The sequence below is a fragment of the Pristiophorus japonicus genome, chromosome 20 (genome assembly GCF_044704955.1).
Source record: "Pristiophorus japonicus isolate sPriJap1 chromosome 20, sPriJap1.hap1, whole genome shotgun sequence".
Classification (NCBI taxonomy): Eukaryota; Metazoa; Chordata; class Chondrichthyes; family Pristiophoridae; genus Pristiophorus; species Pristiophorus japonicus.
Window position 1 is genome coordinate 4,566,228 of NC_091996.1, and position 14,240 is coordinate 4,580,467.

The following is a 14,240-nucleotide window of genomic DNA, read 5'->3' on the forward strand; positions in this document are numbered from 1 at the left end:
CACCTCTCATTCTTCTGAATTCCAATGAGTAGAGGCCCAACCTACTCAACCTTTCCTCATAAGTCAACTTCCTCATACCCAGAATCAACCTAGTGAACCTTCTCTGAACTGCCTCCAAAGCAAGTATATCCTTTCGTAAATATGGAAACCAAAACTGTACGCAGTATTCCAGGTGTGGCCTCACTAATATCCTGTATAGCTGTAGTAAGACTTCCCTGTTTTTATACTCCATTCCCTTTGCAATAAAGGACAAGATACCATTGGCCTTCCTGATCACTTGCTGTACCTGCATACTATCCTTTTGTATTTCATGCACAAGTACCCCCAGGTCCTGCTGTACTGCGGCACTTTGCAATCTTTCTCCATTTAAATAATAACTTGCTCTTTGATTTTTTTCTGCCAAAGTGCATGACCTCACACTTTCCAACATTATACCATTATTTCATCTGCCAAATTTTTGCCCACTCACTTAGCCTGGCTATGTCCTTTTGCAGATTTTGTGTGTCCTCTTCACACATTGCTTTTCCTCCCATCTTTGTATCATCAGCAAACTTAGCTACATTACACTTCGTCCCTTCTTCCAAGTCGTTAATATAGATTGTAAATAGTTGGGGTCTCAGCACTGATCCCTGCGGCACCCCACTAGTTACTGGTTGCCAACTCTCTGTTCTCTGTTAGTTAGCCAATCCTCTATTCATGCTAATATATTACCCCCAACTCCGTGAACTTTGATCTTGTGCAATAACCTTTTATGTGGCACCTTGTCAAATGCCTTCTGGAAGTCCAAATACACCACATCCACTGGTTCCCCTTTATCCACCCTGTGCATTACATCCTCAAAGAATTCCAGAAAATTTGTCAAACATGACTTCTCCTTCATAAATCCACGCTGACTCTGCCTGACCGAATTATGCTTTTCCAAATGTCCTGCTACTGTGTATTTAATAATGGACTCCAACATTTTCCCAACCACAGATGTTAGGCTAACTGGTCTATAGTTTCCTGCTTTTTGTCTGCCTTATGAAGATAGGTTAAGTAGGTTGGGCCTATACACATTAGAGTTCTGAAGAATGAGAGGTGATCTTATCAAAACATACAAGATAATGTGGGGACTCAACAAGGTGGATGCAGAGAGGATATTTCCACTTATAGGGGAAACTAAAACTAGGGGACATAGTCTCAGAATAAGGGGCCACCCATTTAAAACTCAGATGAGGAGGAATTTCTTCTCTCAGAGGGTTGTAAATCAGTGGAATTCTCTTCCCCAGAGAGCTGTGGAGGCTGGGTCATTAATGTATGTAAGGCAAAGATAGACTGATTTTTGAGCGATAAAGAAATAAAGGGTTATGGGGAGCAGGTAGGGAAGTGGAGCTGAGTCCATGATCAGATCAGCCGTGATCTTATTCCAGGTGGCCTACTCCTGCTCCTATTTCTTATGTTCTTATGTAATGTTGGGAAACATGGCAGCCAATTTCTTGTGATAATGGCCAAATAATCTGTTTGTGATGTTGGTCGAGGGATAATTATCAGCCAGGGCACCAGGGAGAACTCCCCTGTTCTTCTTCGACATAGTGCCACGGGATATTGTATATCCACGGGGTCTTGGTTTAACGTCTCATCTGAAAGATGGCACATCAGACAATGCGGCACTCCCTCAGTACTGCTCCTCGACCAGTGCAGCACTCCCTCAGTACTGCCCCTCCAACAGTGCAGTGCTCCCGCAGTACTGCCCCTCCGACAGTGCAGAGTTCCCTCAGTACTGCCCCTCCGACAGTGCAGAGTTCCCTCAGTACTGCCCCTCCGACAGTGCAGAGTTCCCTCAGTACTGCCCCTCCGACAGTGCAGAGTTCCCTCAGTACTGCCCCTCCGACAGTGCAGAGTTCCCTCAGTACTGCCCCTCCGACAGAGCAGTGCTCCCTCAGTACTGCCCCTCCGACAGTGCAGTGCTCCCTCAGTACTGCCCCTCCGACAGTGCAGTGCTTCCTCAGTACTGCCCCTCCGACAGTGCGGCACTCCCTCAGTACTGCCTTTCCGACAGTGCAGTGCTCCCTCAGAACTGCCCCTCCGACAGTGCAGTGCTCCCTCAGTACTGCCCCTCCGACAGTGCAGCGCTCCCTCAGTACTGCCCCTCCGACAGTGCAGCGGAGCTCCCTCAGTACTGCACTGGGAGTGTCGGCCTGAATTACATGCTGAAGTCTCACACAGTGCTTGCGCTTGAGAGGCAAAGGGTGGAGGCCAAGAAGCAAATTTCCTGCCAATCTGCGTAGCTAGGGCAGTGATTGAAGGTAACTCCTGCATTCTAAAACTCTAATTCTTGCGTTCAAATCCCTCCATGGTCTCTCTCCTCCCTATCTCTAACTTCCTTCAGTCCTACAACCCTCCGCGATCTCGGCGCTCCTCCAATTCTGACCTCTTGAGTATCCCTGATGGCGGCTGTACTTTCAGTTGCCAGGACCCTAAGCTCTGGAATTCTGGAATCCCCTCCCTAAACCTCTCCGCCTCTCTTCCCCTTTAAGACACTCCTTAAAATCGACCTCTTTGATCAAGCGTTCAGTCACCTGTCTCCATATCTCCTTAAGTGGTTTGGTGTCAATTTTTGTTTGACAATCGCTATGGTAAAGGCGCGGCAAGCAATGTTGCCGCTAAGGTGCGTACCGCAGCAATCTGCAAGGTCCCATGCAGGCTGCTCATTGGCTTTTACACTATAAATACCGCGCATGAGCAGAGATTTAAAGGGGCCGTGTATTGAAAGAAATGGACCAGGCAGAACAAAGTACCGCTTGCAGAGAACACTGGCTGCAAATTATTGTTGTTTGGTTCTGTCGGGCTCCTGCCCAGGAGGAACTGCCACGATGATAGAGTCTTGCATAGGCTCTCCGCAACCTCGCAGGGATGTTGGCCTGCTCCGCGCAAGGGGTATCAGCGGGTGTCGCACCTCAGCATGCTCACTTGCAGAAACAGTCACCGGCTAGCAGCCAAGATCATAGCATCATCCAGCACGGGAGGCCATTCGGGCCATTGCTGACCCTTTGAACGAGCTCTCCAATTAATCCCATTCCCCTAGCAAAGGGGGACTAGAAATCATAGAAAAATTACGACACAGAAGGAGGCCATTTGGCCCATCGTGTCTGCACTAGCCGAGAAAGAGCTATTCCAGCTCTCGGTCCGTAGCCCTGCAGGTTACAGCACTTCAGGTGCACATCCAAGTACTTTTTAAATGTGGTGAGGGTTTCTGCCTCTACCACCCTTTCAGGCAGCGAGTTCCAGACCCCCACTACCCTCTGGGTGAAAAAAGTTCTCCTCAAATCCTCTCTAAACCTCCTACCAATTACTTTAAATCTATGCCTCCTGGTTCTTGCCCCCCCTGCTATGGTAAACAGGTCCTTCCTAAACATTTTATCTCGTTCCCCCAATAAGGTCTCCCCTCAGCCTCTTCTATTCCAAATAAAACAACCCCAGCCTATCCAATCTTTCCCAATAGCTAAAATTCTCCAGTCCAGGCAACATCCTCGTAAATCTCCTCTGTACCATCTCGAGTGCAATCACATCTTTCTTGTAATGTGGTGACCAGAAGGGTTAGACACTGGCCTGGGTTAATTTGCCCTTCCCTAACCCAGAGGTATCAAGGCCAGTTGTACTGGAGCACTGTGTACAGTTTTGGTCTTCTTATTTAAGGAGGGATATACTTACATTGGAGGCAGGTCAGAGAAAGTTCACTGGGTTGATTCCTGAGATGAGGAGGTTGTCTTATGAAGAAAGGTTGAGCAGGTTGGGCCTGTACTCATTGATGTTTAGAAGCATGAGAGATGATCTTATTGAAACGTATAAGATTCTGAGGGGGGTTGACAGGGGAAATGCAGAGAGGCTGTTTCCCCTCATGAGGGAATCTAGAACTAGGGGGCATAGTTTCAGAATAAGGGGTTGCCCATTTAAAATGGAGATGAAGAGGAATTTCTTCTCTGAGGGTTGTGAATCTGAGGAATTCTCTACTCCAGAGAGTTGTGGAGGCTGGGTCATTGAATATATTTAAGGTGGAAATAGGCAAGATTTTTGAGCGATAGGGAAGTCGAGGGTTATGGGGAGCGGGCAGGGAAGTGGAGTTGAGGCCAGGATCAGATCAGCCATGCTCTTATTGAATGGCAGAGCAGGCTCGAGGGGCCAAATGGCCGACTCCTGCTCCTATTTCTTATGTTCTTATGTTATGTTCTCCTACTCTCACCCTGACTGAGGTGAGCAGTCTCAGCATGAACCAGGGATTGCATCTGGGAGACCTTCTCGGCTCACGAGCCACCTAAACCAGCTGAGCCGCAGAAGGACCTTTGTCAATGCAAAAGTTCCATCATCGCGTTGGCCGCTCAAGGTACAGAAAGAAATGTTCACCAAACAGCTTTGGAGCAACCACAGTCCCTTTAATTTTATATTTTGTTTATATGCAATAACATCACAGGAGTGCGTTTCAGCGAGGGGTTTAGGTGTCATTGATAAAACACTGCAGGCGTTGTCCTCTGAATATTCCTCGGTACGCACGCTAACACACTGTAAAGGGCTGAGGTTATCAACATCCTTTAAATACTGCATTGCCTAATACTCCGTCTAACAAGATTTATACTCACTGTTTAAATATGAATGGCAGGCAGCGGATATATTCAACCAAATCAGGAATGGAAAACTTCAGTTACTTCGGTTGCCGGAGATCGATCCCTTATTTAAAAGCTGACGCTTAAAATCCAGAGAAACTAGTGGGTGCTAAGGGAGGTGGGGGTGGGGGGGGGGGGGGGGGGGGAAGGGAGGAGGGCAGAGGGGTAGGGGGGGCGAGGGGAGCGGGGGGGGAGAAGGGGAGGAGGGCAGAGGGGTAGGGGGGGCGAGGGGAGCGGGGGGGAGAAGGGGAGCGGGGGGGAGAAGGGGAGGAGGGCATAGGGGTAGGGGGGGCGAGGGGAGCGGGGGGGAGAAGGGGAGGAGGGCAGAGGGGTAGGGGGCGAGGGGAGCGGGGGGGAGAAGGGGAGGAGGGCAGAAGGGTAGGGGGGGCGAGGGGAGCGGGGGGGAGAAGGGGAGGAGGGCAGAGGGGTAGGGGGGGCGAGGGGAGCGGGGAGGGTGATACCTTTTTGTTTCACCGTACTGTCCCAATTTTATTGAAAAAGAATCTATATGTTTAGAGTGAATTACTTCATTAAAAGCATCAAGTCTCTGAGACAGTAGCCGGGGACTGTGGGGCGGGGGGGGGGGGGGGATGGAGAATGACCGTGGACAAAATTGTTACTCTGCATGAGGCAAGCATTTAAATTATTTTCTTTCAAAATGAAAAAGCCACTTGTTGGTTTTGATTAGCGGAGATTCCTTTTCCAATGTGTTAAAGGCACATTCTCTAGATTTTAATTCTATTTAATTTTTTTAACATTCCCATAGCTCTCTCCTGCACCGTCAATGAGATATTCCGACAGCACGGGTTGAATTTTTAGCGTCGCTATCTGCTCAGGTAATGATCTAATCCAGCAGAGCATTTCGTATGGATTTTAAAAAAAAATGTTTTAACTTAAACCGAGGGCGATTTTTAAACCGATCGTGGGGGATTCTGAACTCCGTTGCTGGCTCTTACCCGGGAGGGGGGAGGGGGGAGGGAGGGGGCGCGATCGCTGCGCGGCGTTGCAAAGCACGGCGGAGTTGCTGGGTCAGCGAGAGCTGCTTTGGTCGCGGCAGCGGGAACGGGTGTGGCGGCAAGACGGCGGAGGAAGCGCCGTGACATGCGAGGGCCCGGCGGGAGCCGAATCCCACCACAGGCCGGCTCACGTGGTCACACCCGAGATGCAGATCGAAGATTGTGCCAGAGAGAGAGAGAGAGAGAGAGAGGAGCGAGAGCGAGAGCGAGAGAGAAACAGAAACAAAGAGGTTGCCAACCGGCAAACTCTGGCGGCCAACAGCCAATTCGCTCGACGTCTGTTTGCACCTGTGCAATGCGAGCCCCCGTCAAAAATCCACGCTATTTCACTCCAGAGATACGTCCGAACTTAAAACAGAACCAAAAAAAAAAAAATTGTATTAAAGGAAAAAAATAGTCATGGTTTTTTTTTTGGTGGAAGTAGTTTTTCTTGCAGCCGGTCGGTAGGTCCCAGGCTGCCTACGTTTCTGGCACCCGTTTCCTTTCGGCTCAGGACCCCACAGGGTTGATGGAGAGCAAGCTGCCGAACTTGAAGTGCTGGATGACTGGGAATTTCTCGAGGCACTGGAGAGGAAAACAGAGACGCGTTAGGGGGGGGGGGGGGAAGATCGGGGAAAACCCTCCCGATGCGACTGGATAGGCTACAAGAGCTAGCCGCCCATCCTCCTCCAGCCTGACAACCCTCCCAGAACACTGTGCTGCTCCATCTGTGGCCTTCCGTGTCTCCCACGGTCCCTTCACCCCACCACTGGTGGCCGTGCCTTCAGCTGCCTAGGCCCCAAGCTCTGGAATTCCCTCCCGATACCTCACCATCTCTCTTTGCTCCTTTAAGACGCTCCTCAAAACCTACCTCTTCGACCAAGCTTTTGGTCACCTATCCTAATCTTTCCTCCTTTGGCTCGGTGACAATTTTGTTGCATAATTTACGCTCCTGTGAAGCGCCTTGGGACATTTTACTATGTTCAGAACATAAGAAATAGGAGCAGGAGTAGGCCATTTAGCCCATCAAGCCTGCTCCGCCATTCAATAAGATCATGGCTGATCTGATCTTGGCTTCAGCTCCACTTTCCTGCCCACTCCCCATAACCCTCTACTCCCATGTTGTTCAAAAATCTGTCTATCTGCACCTTAAATATATTCAATGACCCAGCCTCCACAGCTCTCTGGGACAGAGAATTCCAAAGATTCACAACCCTCAGGGTAGAAATTCCTCCTCATCTCCATTTTAAATGGGCAACCCCTTATTCTGAAACTATGCCCCCTAGTTCTAGATTCCCCCACGAGGGGAAACATTCTCTCTGCATCTACCCTGTCGAGCCCCCTCAGAATCTTAAATGTTTCAATAAGATCACCTCTCATTTTTCTAAACTCCAATGAGTATAGGCCCAACCTACTCAACCTATCTTCATATGACAACCCCCTCATCTCAGGAATCAACCTCATGAACCTTCTCTGAACAGCCTCCAATGCAAGTATATCCCTCCTTAAATAAGGAGACCAAAACTGTATGCAGTACTCTAGGTGTGGCCTCACCAACGCCCTGTACAGATGTAGCAGGACTTCTCTGCTTTTATACTCTATCCCCCTTGCAATAAAGACCAACATTCCATTTACCTTCCTAATTACAGGTTGAATCTCCCTTATCCAGAAACCTCAGGACCTGGCCTGTTCCGGATAAGGGATTTTTCCAGACCAGGGGTGGTCACGTTAAATTGGAACAGGTATTGAGCAAGGGGATAACTGAGGTTTCTGGCTTGGGGCTGGGAGTGCGGCAGAGAGATCATGGGGACGGGGGTAGGGGGGCGGTGGATCGTGGGGTCAGGCCAGCAATTGCGGGAGTTGGCAGCGAGGAAGGACTTCAATTTGTTCATGTTGGAGTTCTGCGCATGCGCCACCCGGTGGCCGGGAATGGTTCCAGACGAGGGGTGGTTCTGGATAAGGGAGGTTCAACCTGCAATTAGTTTTGCATTTAGAGTATATAGAATATAAAGGCGAGAGGGTAATATTGAACTTTACTGAAACCTTAGTTCGATGGCAGGTGGAGTATTAAGCATGGATCCAGACACCTGATTGAAGGGAAATAATTTGCAGGGCGATGGGGAAAGAGCAGGGAGAGTGGGACTAATTGGACAGCTCTTTCAAAGAGCCGGCACAGGCACCGTGGGCCCAATGGCCTCTTGCTGTGCTGCAAGATTGTATCGTTCTCTCATGTAAATGCAAGTCTTTTTTTGCCCTTTTTACAAAGTCAAAGGATGAATACAGGAAGGGAGACAGATACTTGCTTTGGAAGCAAGTGTATTGAGGGATGTGCAGAAAGAGCAGGTGAACGGGATTAAAGAGAGATGAACAATAACTTATATTTATATAGCGTCTTTAACATAGTGAAACATCCCAAGGTGCTTCACAGGAGTATTGAGATGTAAAAATTTGACACCGAGCCGCATGAGTAGAAATTAGGACAGGCTTGGTCACAGAGGTCGGTTTTAAGGAGCGACTTGAAGGAGGAAAGAGAGGTAGCGAGGCGGAAAGGTTTAGGCAGGGAGTTCCAGAGCTTGGGGCCCAGGCATGTCTTCACTCCAGCTGGAGGACACAAAGATTCAAGATCATTGGCAGAAGAACCAGGGGTGGGGGGGAAGATGAGGAGAATTTTTTTTTATAAACACAGCGAGTTTTGTGATCTGAAATGTGCTGCCTGAAAGGGCGGTGGAAGCAGATTCAATAGTAACTTTCAAAAGGGAATTGGATAAATACTTGAAAAGGAGAAGTTTGCAGGGGTATGAGGAAAGAGCAGGGGCCGAGTGGGACTAATCGGATTGTCTTTCAAAGAGCTGGCACAGGCAAGATGGGCTGAATGGCCTCTTACTGTGCTGTGTGATTCTATAGTACTCTTAATGCCAACATCTCTTTGGATTTAATCAATAGGAGCAAAGAGTAAAGAAAGAAAGACTTGAATTTATACAGTGTCTTTGACAACCACTGGATGCCTCAAAGCGCTTTACATCCAATGAAATACTTTTGGAGTGTGGTCACTGCTGTAATGTAGGTCCCGGCCTGCAAGACCATCAGCAGGCCGGGCCATTGGAGGGAGCAGTGTGCAGTGGCATACCACGGCAGGGAGCAGCGCGTGCTGCTGCAGGAGGGCGACGGCTGATTGCAGTGCGGGCAGGAGCGGCGAGGTCGGGGCGAAGGAGCGGCAAGAGTTCGCAGAGGGATGTGATCGGGGCCCAGGAGAGGTGAGAGTTCGGGGCCCAGGAGAGGCGAGGGCCCAGGGGGCAGCACGGGCCCAGCCCACACTGCGATATGTGTGCGCACTAGATCCGTGCAGCAGAGCAGGTCTCCAGTCGTCCTGGTCAACCCTTGCCACTAGACCGAGACCTAGCTCTGTCAAGCCCGTCTGGTGGCTGGTGTGCAACGGTCACCCCACGTTAAAAAATCCACACACAGGCATCTTCCACCCTTCAACATGTAGTTCGGGATCTGGAATATTAGGTCCTTCATTGAAACACCTGTGAACTCATCCCTTTTCGGCGTGGAAGCAAGTCATCCTCATTTCGAGGGACTGCCTATGATGATGAATGTGGGAAACACAGCAGCCAATTTACGCACAAGCAAGCTCCCACAAACAGCAATGTGATAATGACCAGATAATCTGTTTTTTGGTTATGTTGATTGAGGGATAAATATTGGCCCAGGACACCAGGGATAGCTCCCCTGCTCTTTTCAAAAGTGTCGTGGTTACTTTTACGTCCACCTGAGAGAGCAGACGGGGCCTCGATTTAACGGAGTAAGGATACATTTGTACAACTGGTTAGGCCTCAGTTAGAAAGCACTTAAGGGAAAGCACATTCAAAGCATAGAGTGTGTACAAGGTAGATTCACTAGGATGGGTAACTATAGTTATGAGGAATGTCAAGATACTGGAGCCATTTCCACTGGAACAGAGGAGGCTAAGAGGAGATCTAATTGGGATCTTTTTAAATTATAAAAGGTTTTGAAAGGGTGAGAAACTATTTACTGTAACTGGGGAAGTCAGCACCGAGGGTCATCTGATTATTTTCCTACCAACATGGAAATCCAAATATTTTCAAAGACAAAACGCTAAATATATTTCTTTCAAAAAATATATTAATTCTGGAGATGTGACCAACATTTATTGCCCATCCCTAATCGCCCTTGAGAAGGTGGTGGTGAGCCGCCTTCTTGAACCGCTGCAGTCCATGTGGTGAAGGTGCTCCCATAGTGCAGTTGGGGAGGGAGTTCCAGGATTTTGACCCAGGGATGATGAAGGAACGGCCGATATATTTCCAAGTCAGGGTGTTGTGTGACTCGGAGGGGAACTTGGAGGTGGTGGTGTTCCCATTGCGCCTGCTACCCTTGTCCTTCTAGGAGATAGAGATCGCGGGTTTGGGAGGTGCTGTTGAAGAAGCCTTGGCGAGTTGCTGCAGTGCATCTTGTAGACGGCACACACTGCAGCCACGGTGCGCCGGTGGTGGAGGGAGTGAGTGTTTACAGTGGTGGATGGGCTCAGGCGCTGACTGTATTAAACCACTACAGATTACATAGAATGTACAGCACAGAAACAAGCCATTCGGCCCAACTGGTCCATGCCAGTATTTACGCTCCACACCAGCCTCTTCATCTCACCCTATCAACATATCCTTTTATTCCGCTCTTCCTCATGTAATGATCAAACTTCCCCTTAAATGCAATTATAATGGAGTTTTCTATACTAACGGTCTAATTCTAGGCTGCCTCTAACCAGCAATTCTAAAAGAGAGGCAGCGGTTATCAGCCTCTGTAATGTTAATGATCAGGTCAGAACCGAGCAGAACAAGCTCCGCCGGACCAAACACAATGAGCGCAACAAGAGAAATTTTAAAAAGAATTCGGAAATGTTGTCGAAATGACAATCCAGCGTGTCAGTCATGACTCAGTGCGTAGCAGTCTCGCCTCAGAGTCAGAAGGCCCTGGGTTCAAGTCCCACTCCAGAGACTTATGCAAAAAAATCCAGGCTGCCACTCTAATGCAGGACTGAGGGAGCGCCGTACTGTCGGAGGGGCAGTACTGAGGGAGCACCGCACTGTCGGAGGGGCAGTACTGAGGGAGCACCGCACTGTCGGAGGGGCAGTACTGAGGGAGCGCCGCACTGTCGGAGGGGCAGTACTGAGGGAGCGCCGCACTGTCGGAGGGGCAGTACTGAGGGAGCGCCGCACTGTCGGAGGGGCAGTACTGAGGGAGCGCCGCACTGTCAGAGGGGTAGTACTGAGGGAGCGCCGCACTGTCGGAGGGGCAGTACTGAGGGAGCGCCGCACTGTCAGAGGGGCAGTACTGAGGGAGCGCCGCACTGTCGGAGGGGCAGTACTGAGGGAGCGCCGCACTGTCGGAGGGGCAGTACTGAGGAAGCGCCGCACTGTCGGAGGGGCAGTACTGAGGGAGCGCCGCACTGTCGGAGGGGCAGTACTGAGGGAGCGCCGCACTGTCGGAGGGGCAGTACTGAGGAAGCGCCGCACTGTCGGAGGGGCAGTACTGAGGGAGCGCCGCACTGTCGGAGGGGCAGTACTGAGGGAGCGCCGCACTGTCGGAGGGGCAGTACTGAGGGAGCGCCGCACTGTCGGAGGGGCAGTACTGAGGGAGCGCCGCACTGTCGGAGGGGCAGTACTGAGGGAGCGCCGCACTGTCGGAGCTGCCATCTTTCGGATGAGACGTTAAATTGTGGCCCCGGCTGCTCTCTCAGGAGGACATAAAAGATCCTATGGCACTATTTCGAAGAAGTGCAGGGGAGTTATTCAGTGTGTCCTGGGACCAATATTTATCCCTCAACCAACATCACTAGAACAGATTATCGGGTCATTATCACACTGCTATTTGCGAGAGCTTGCTGTGTGCAAAGTGGTTGCCGCGTTTCCTACATCACAACAGTGGCTGCACTTCAAAAGTACTTCATTGGCTGTAAAGCGCTTTGAGAAGTCCTGAGATGGTGAAAGGTACTATATAAATGTATTCCTTTTTGTTCCTCTCAGAGACGCACTGATTATGAGGCAAATAGTTGGAAGCTGCCAAGATCACTGGAACAAAAAGCCACATGGTAACTTTTAACTTTTTTCACAAAAAGCCTTCAGTGATGTAACCGAGGGGGGTGAAGGCGGGAGTCAGGGAGAGAGCCGGAATGCCAGGAATGTGGCGAGGATCTGTCAGAGGTCCTGACAGCTCGATGGCTGACCAAGCTTCACAGGCTAGGCTCGCTCAGGGACAGCAGGAGCTGAGAGACGGCTAACAATGAACAGTCTTCTAAACTGACGTCACCCAGAGCTCAAAGCACAGAGAGCTGCCCAAAGAAACAGGAAGGATGAGCAGAGTTCAATGAAATGCACTGGAAAACAGTTTTTGTGCTTATTACAAATGCACTGGCAGTATCAAATAGCCCAGGGCAGGTACAGCACGGGTTAGATACAGAGTAAAGCTCCCTCTACACTGTCCCATCAAACACTCCCAGGATAGGTACAGCACGGGGTTAGATACAGAGTAAAGCTCCCTCTACACTGTCCCATCAAACACTCCCAGGATAGGTACAGCACGGGGTTAGATACAGAGTAAAGCTCCCTCTACACTGTCCCATCAAACACTCCCAGGGCAGGTACAGCACGGGTTAGATACAGAGTAAAGCTCCCTCTACACTATCCCATCAAACACTCCCAGGGCAGGTACCGCACGGGGTTAGATACAAAGTAAACCTCCCTCTACACTGTCCCATCAAACACTCCCAGGGCAGGTACAGCACGGGGTTAGATACAGAGTAAAGCTCCCTCTACACTGTCCCATCAAACACTCCCAGGGCAGGTACAGCACGGGGTTAGATACAAAGTAAAGCTCCCTCTACACTATCCCATCAAACACTCCCAGGGCAGGTACAAGGGGTTAGATACAGAGTAAAGCTCCCTCTACACTGTCCCATCAAACACTCCCAGGGCAGGTACAGGGGGTTAGATACAGAGTAAAGCTCCCTCTACACTGTCCCATCAAACACTCCCAGGGCAGGTACAGGGGGTTAGATACAGAGTAAAGCTCCCTCTACACTGTCCCATCAAACACTCCCAGGGCAGGCACAGCATAGATACAGAGTATGGGAGACTAGGGGAAAACTTAGAAAGGAATGTCATGGCAACCCAGATGCCTGTGGGAACTTGGACCACCCAGTGTGGTACTAAACCACAGCAACAGATCGCAGGTTTAATCCATGGTCTGTACTGAGTCAGCAGGGTGACAGTAGATGCTACAACTGGATCAAGTGGCCCAGGGGGAGAGCGGACAAACTACCCCCCCCCCCCAAAAAAAAATCCAGCCCACAGTCACATATCCTGTCAAAACATTAACAGAGGTGTTCAAAACTATGAGGGGTTTTAATAGAGTAAATACAGAGAAACTGTTTCCACTGGCAGGGGGTCGGTAACTCGAGGACACAGACTTAAGATAATTGGTAACGGAACCAGTGGGAAGACGAGGAGAAATGCATTTTACACAGAGAGTTGTTGTGATCGGGAACGCGCTGCCTGAAAGGGCGGTGAGAGCAGATTCAATTGCGACTTACAAAAGGGAATCGGATAAATACTTGAAAAGGAAAAATTTGCAAGGGGTTTGGGGAAAGAGCAGAGGGGGTGGGTGCGAATGGGGGAATGGGATCGCTCTTTCAAAGGGCCGACACAGGCACGATGGGCCTCTGCTGTAAGATTCAATGTTTGACTCTCGGCCTGCACAGAGTTAACGGAGCTCAACGGGCAGCGATACCAAGCACCCCTGCTGTTGGCCTCAGTGCCCCAAGGGTGCTTGGCGTGATGCCCTGCACGGTTGAATAGCCTGCCGATGCACACGTTCTGGGCTGGCGCGCAAAGATCAGCCATCCGAGCGAGGTACTGGAGAGCCCGTGGATTCCGTACCCCGGCAAGGGGAGGCCTCGGCCAAAGGGAGGCAGCAGCAAAATCAAATCCTTCACAAGGTTTTCCAAGCTTTCTTCACTTAAAAAATAAGCACAGAAATCACCAATTAAAGAAGCTTGCCGGGCTGCACTGGGAGTGTTGGCCCAGAGTTTGTGCTCGGGTTTCTGGAGTGGGACTTGAACCCACGGCTTGCTGGCTCAGCGGCGCAAGTGCTGATGCTCACCAGTGGCACTATCAGGAAAGTTTCAACAGGTTGGGGTTCTTCTGTCCAGAAAAGAGAAAGCTGAGGGGTGACCTGATAGAAAGTTTTTAATCTCATAATACTCCTGTGAAGCGCCTTGGGACATTTCACTACGTTAAAGGTGCTTTATAAATACAAGTTGTTGTCTTTAAAATTATGAAGGGGTTCGACTGGGTTGACGTAGAGATGATGTTTCCACATGTGGGGGAGAACAGAACCAGGGGCCATCAATACAAGGTTGTCACTAATAAATCCAACAGGGTATTCAGGAGAAATCTCTTTACCCACTGACATCTGGGAGTCCCTGGCCAAAGACCGCCCTCAGTGGAGGAAGTGCATCCGTGAGGGTGCTGAGCACCTAGAGTCTCATTGCCGAGAGCATGCAGAAATCAAGCGCAGGCAACGGAAAGAGCGT

General features: G+C 50.1%; 1 protein-coding gene across 1 annotated transcript in view; it reads right to left on the minus strand.

The window, feature by feature from the left end:
- Window positions 1-4,879: 4,879 nt before the first annotated feature.
- Window positions 4,880-14,240, minus strand: part of ptpa (protein phosphatase 2 phosphatase activator) — a 77,146-nt gene continuing 67,785 nt past the window's right edge. Inside the window, exon 9 of the mRNA XM_070863584.1 lies at window positions 4,880-6,217. Within this exon, the coding sequence (XP_070719685.1) occupies window positions 6,143-6,217 (75 nt within the window). The 3' untranslated portion in view covers window positions 4,880-6,142. The remainder of the gene's footprint in view (window positions 6,218-14,240) is intronic.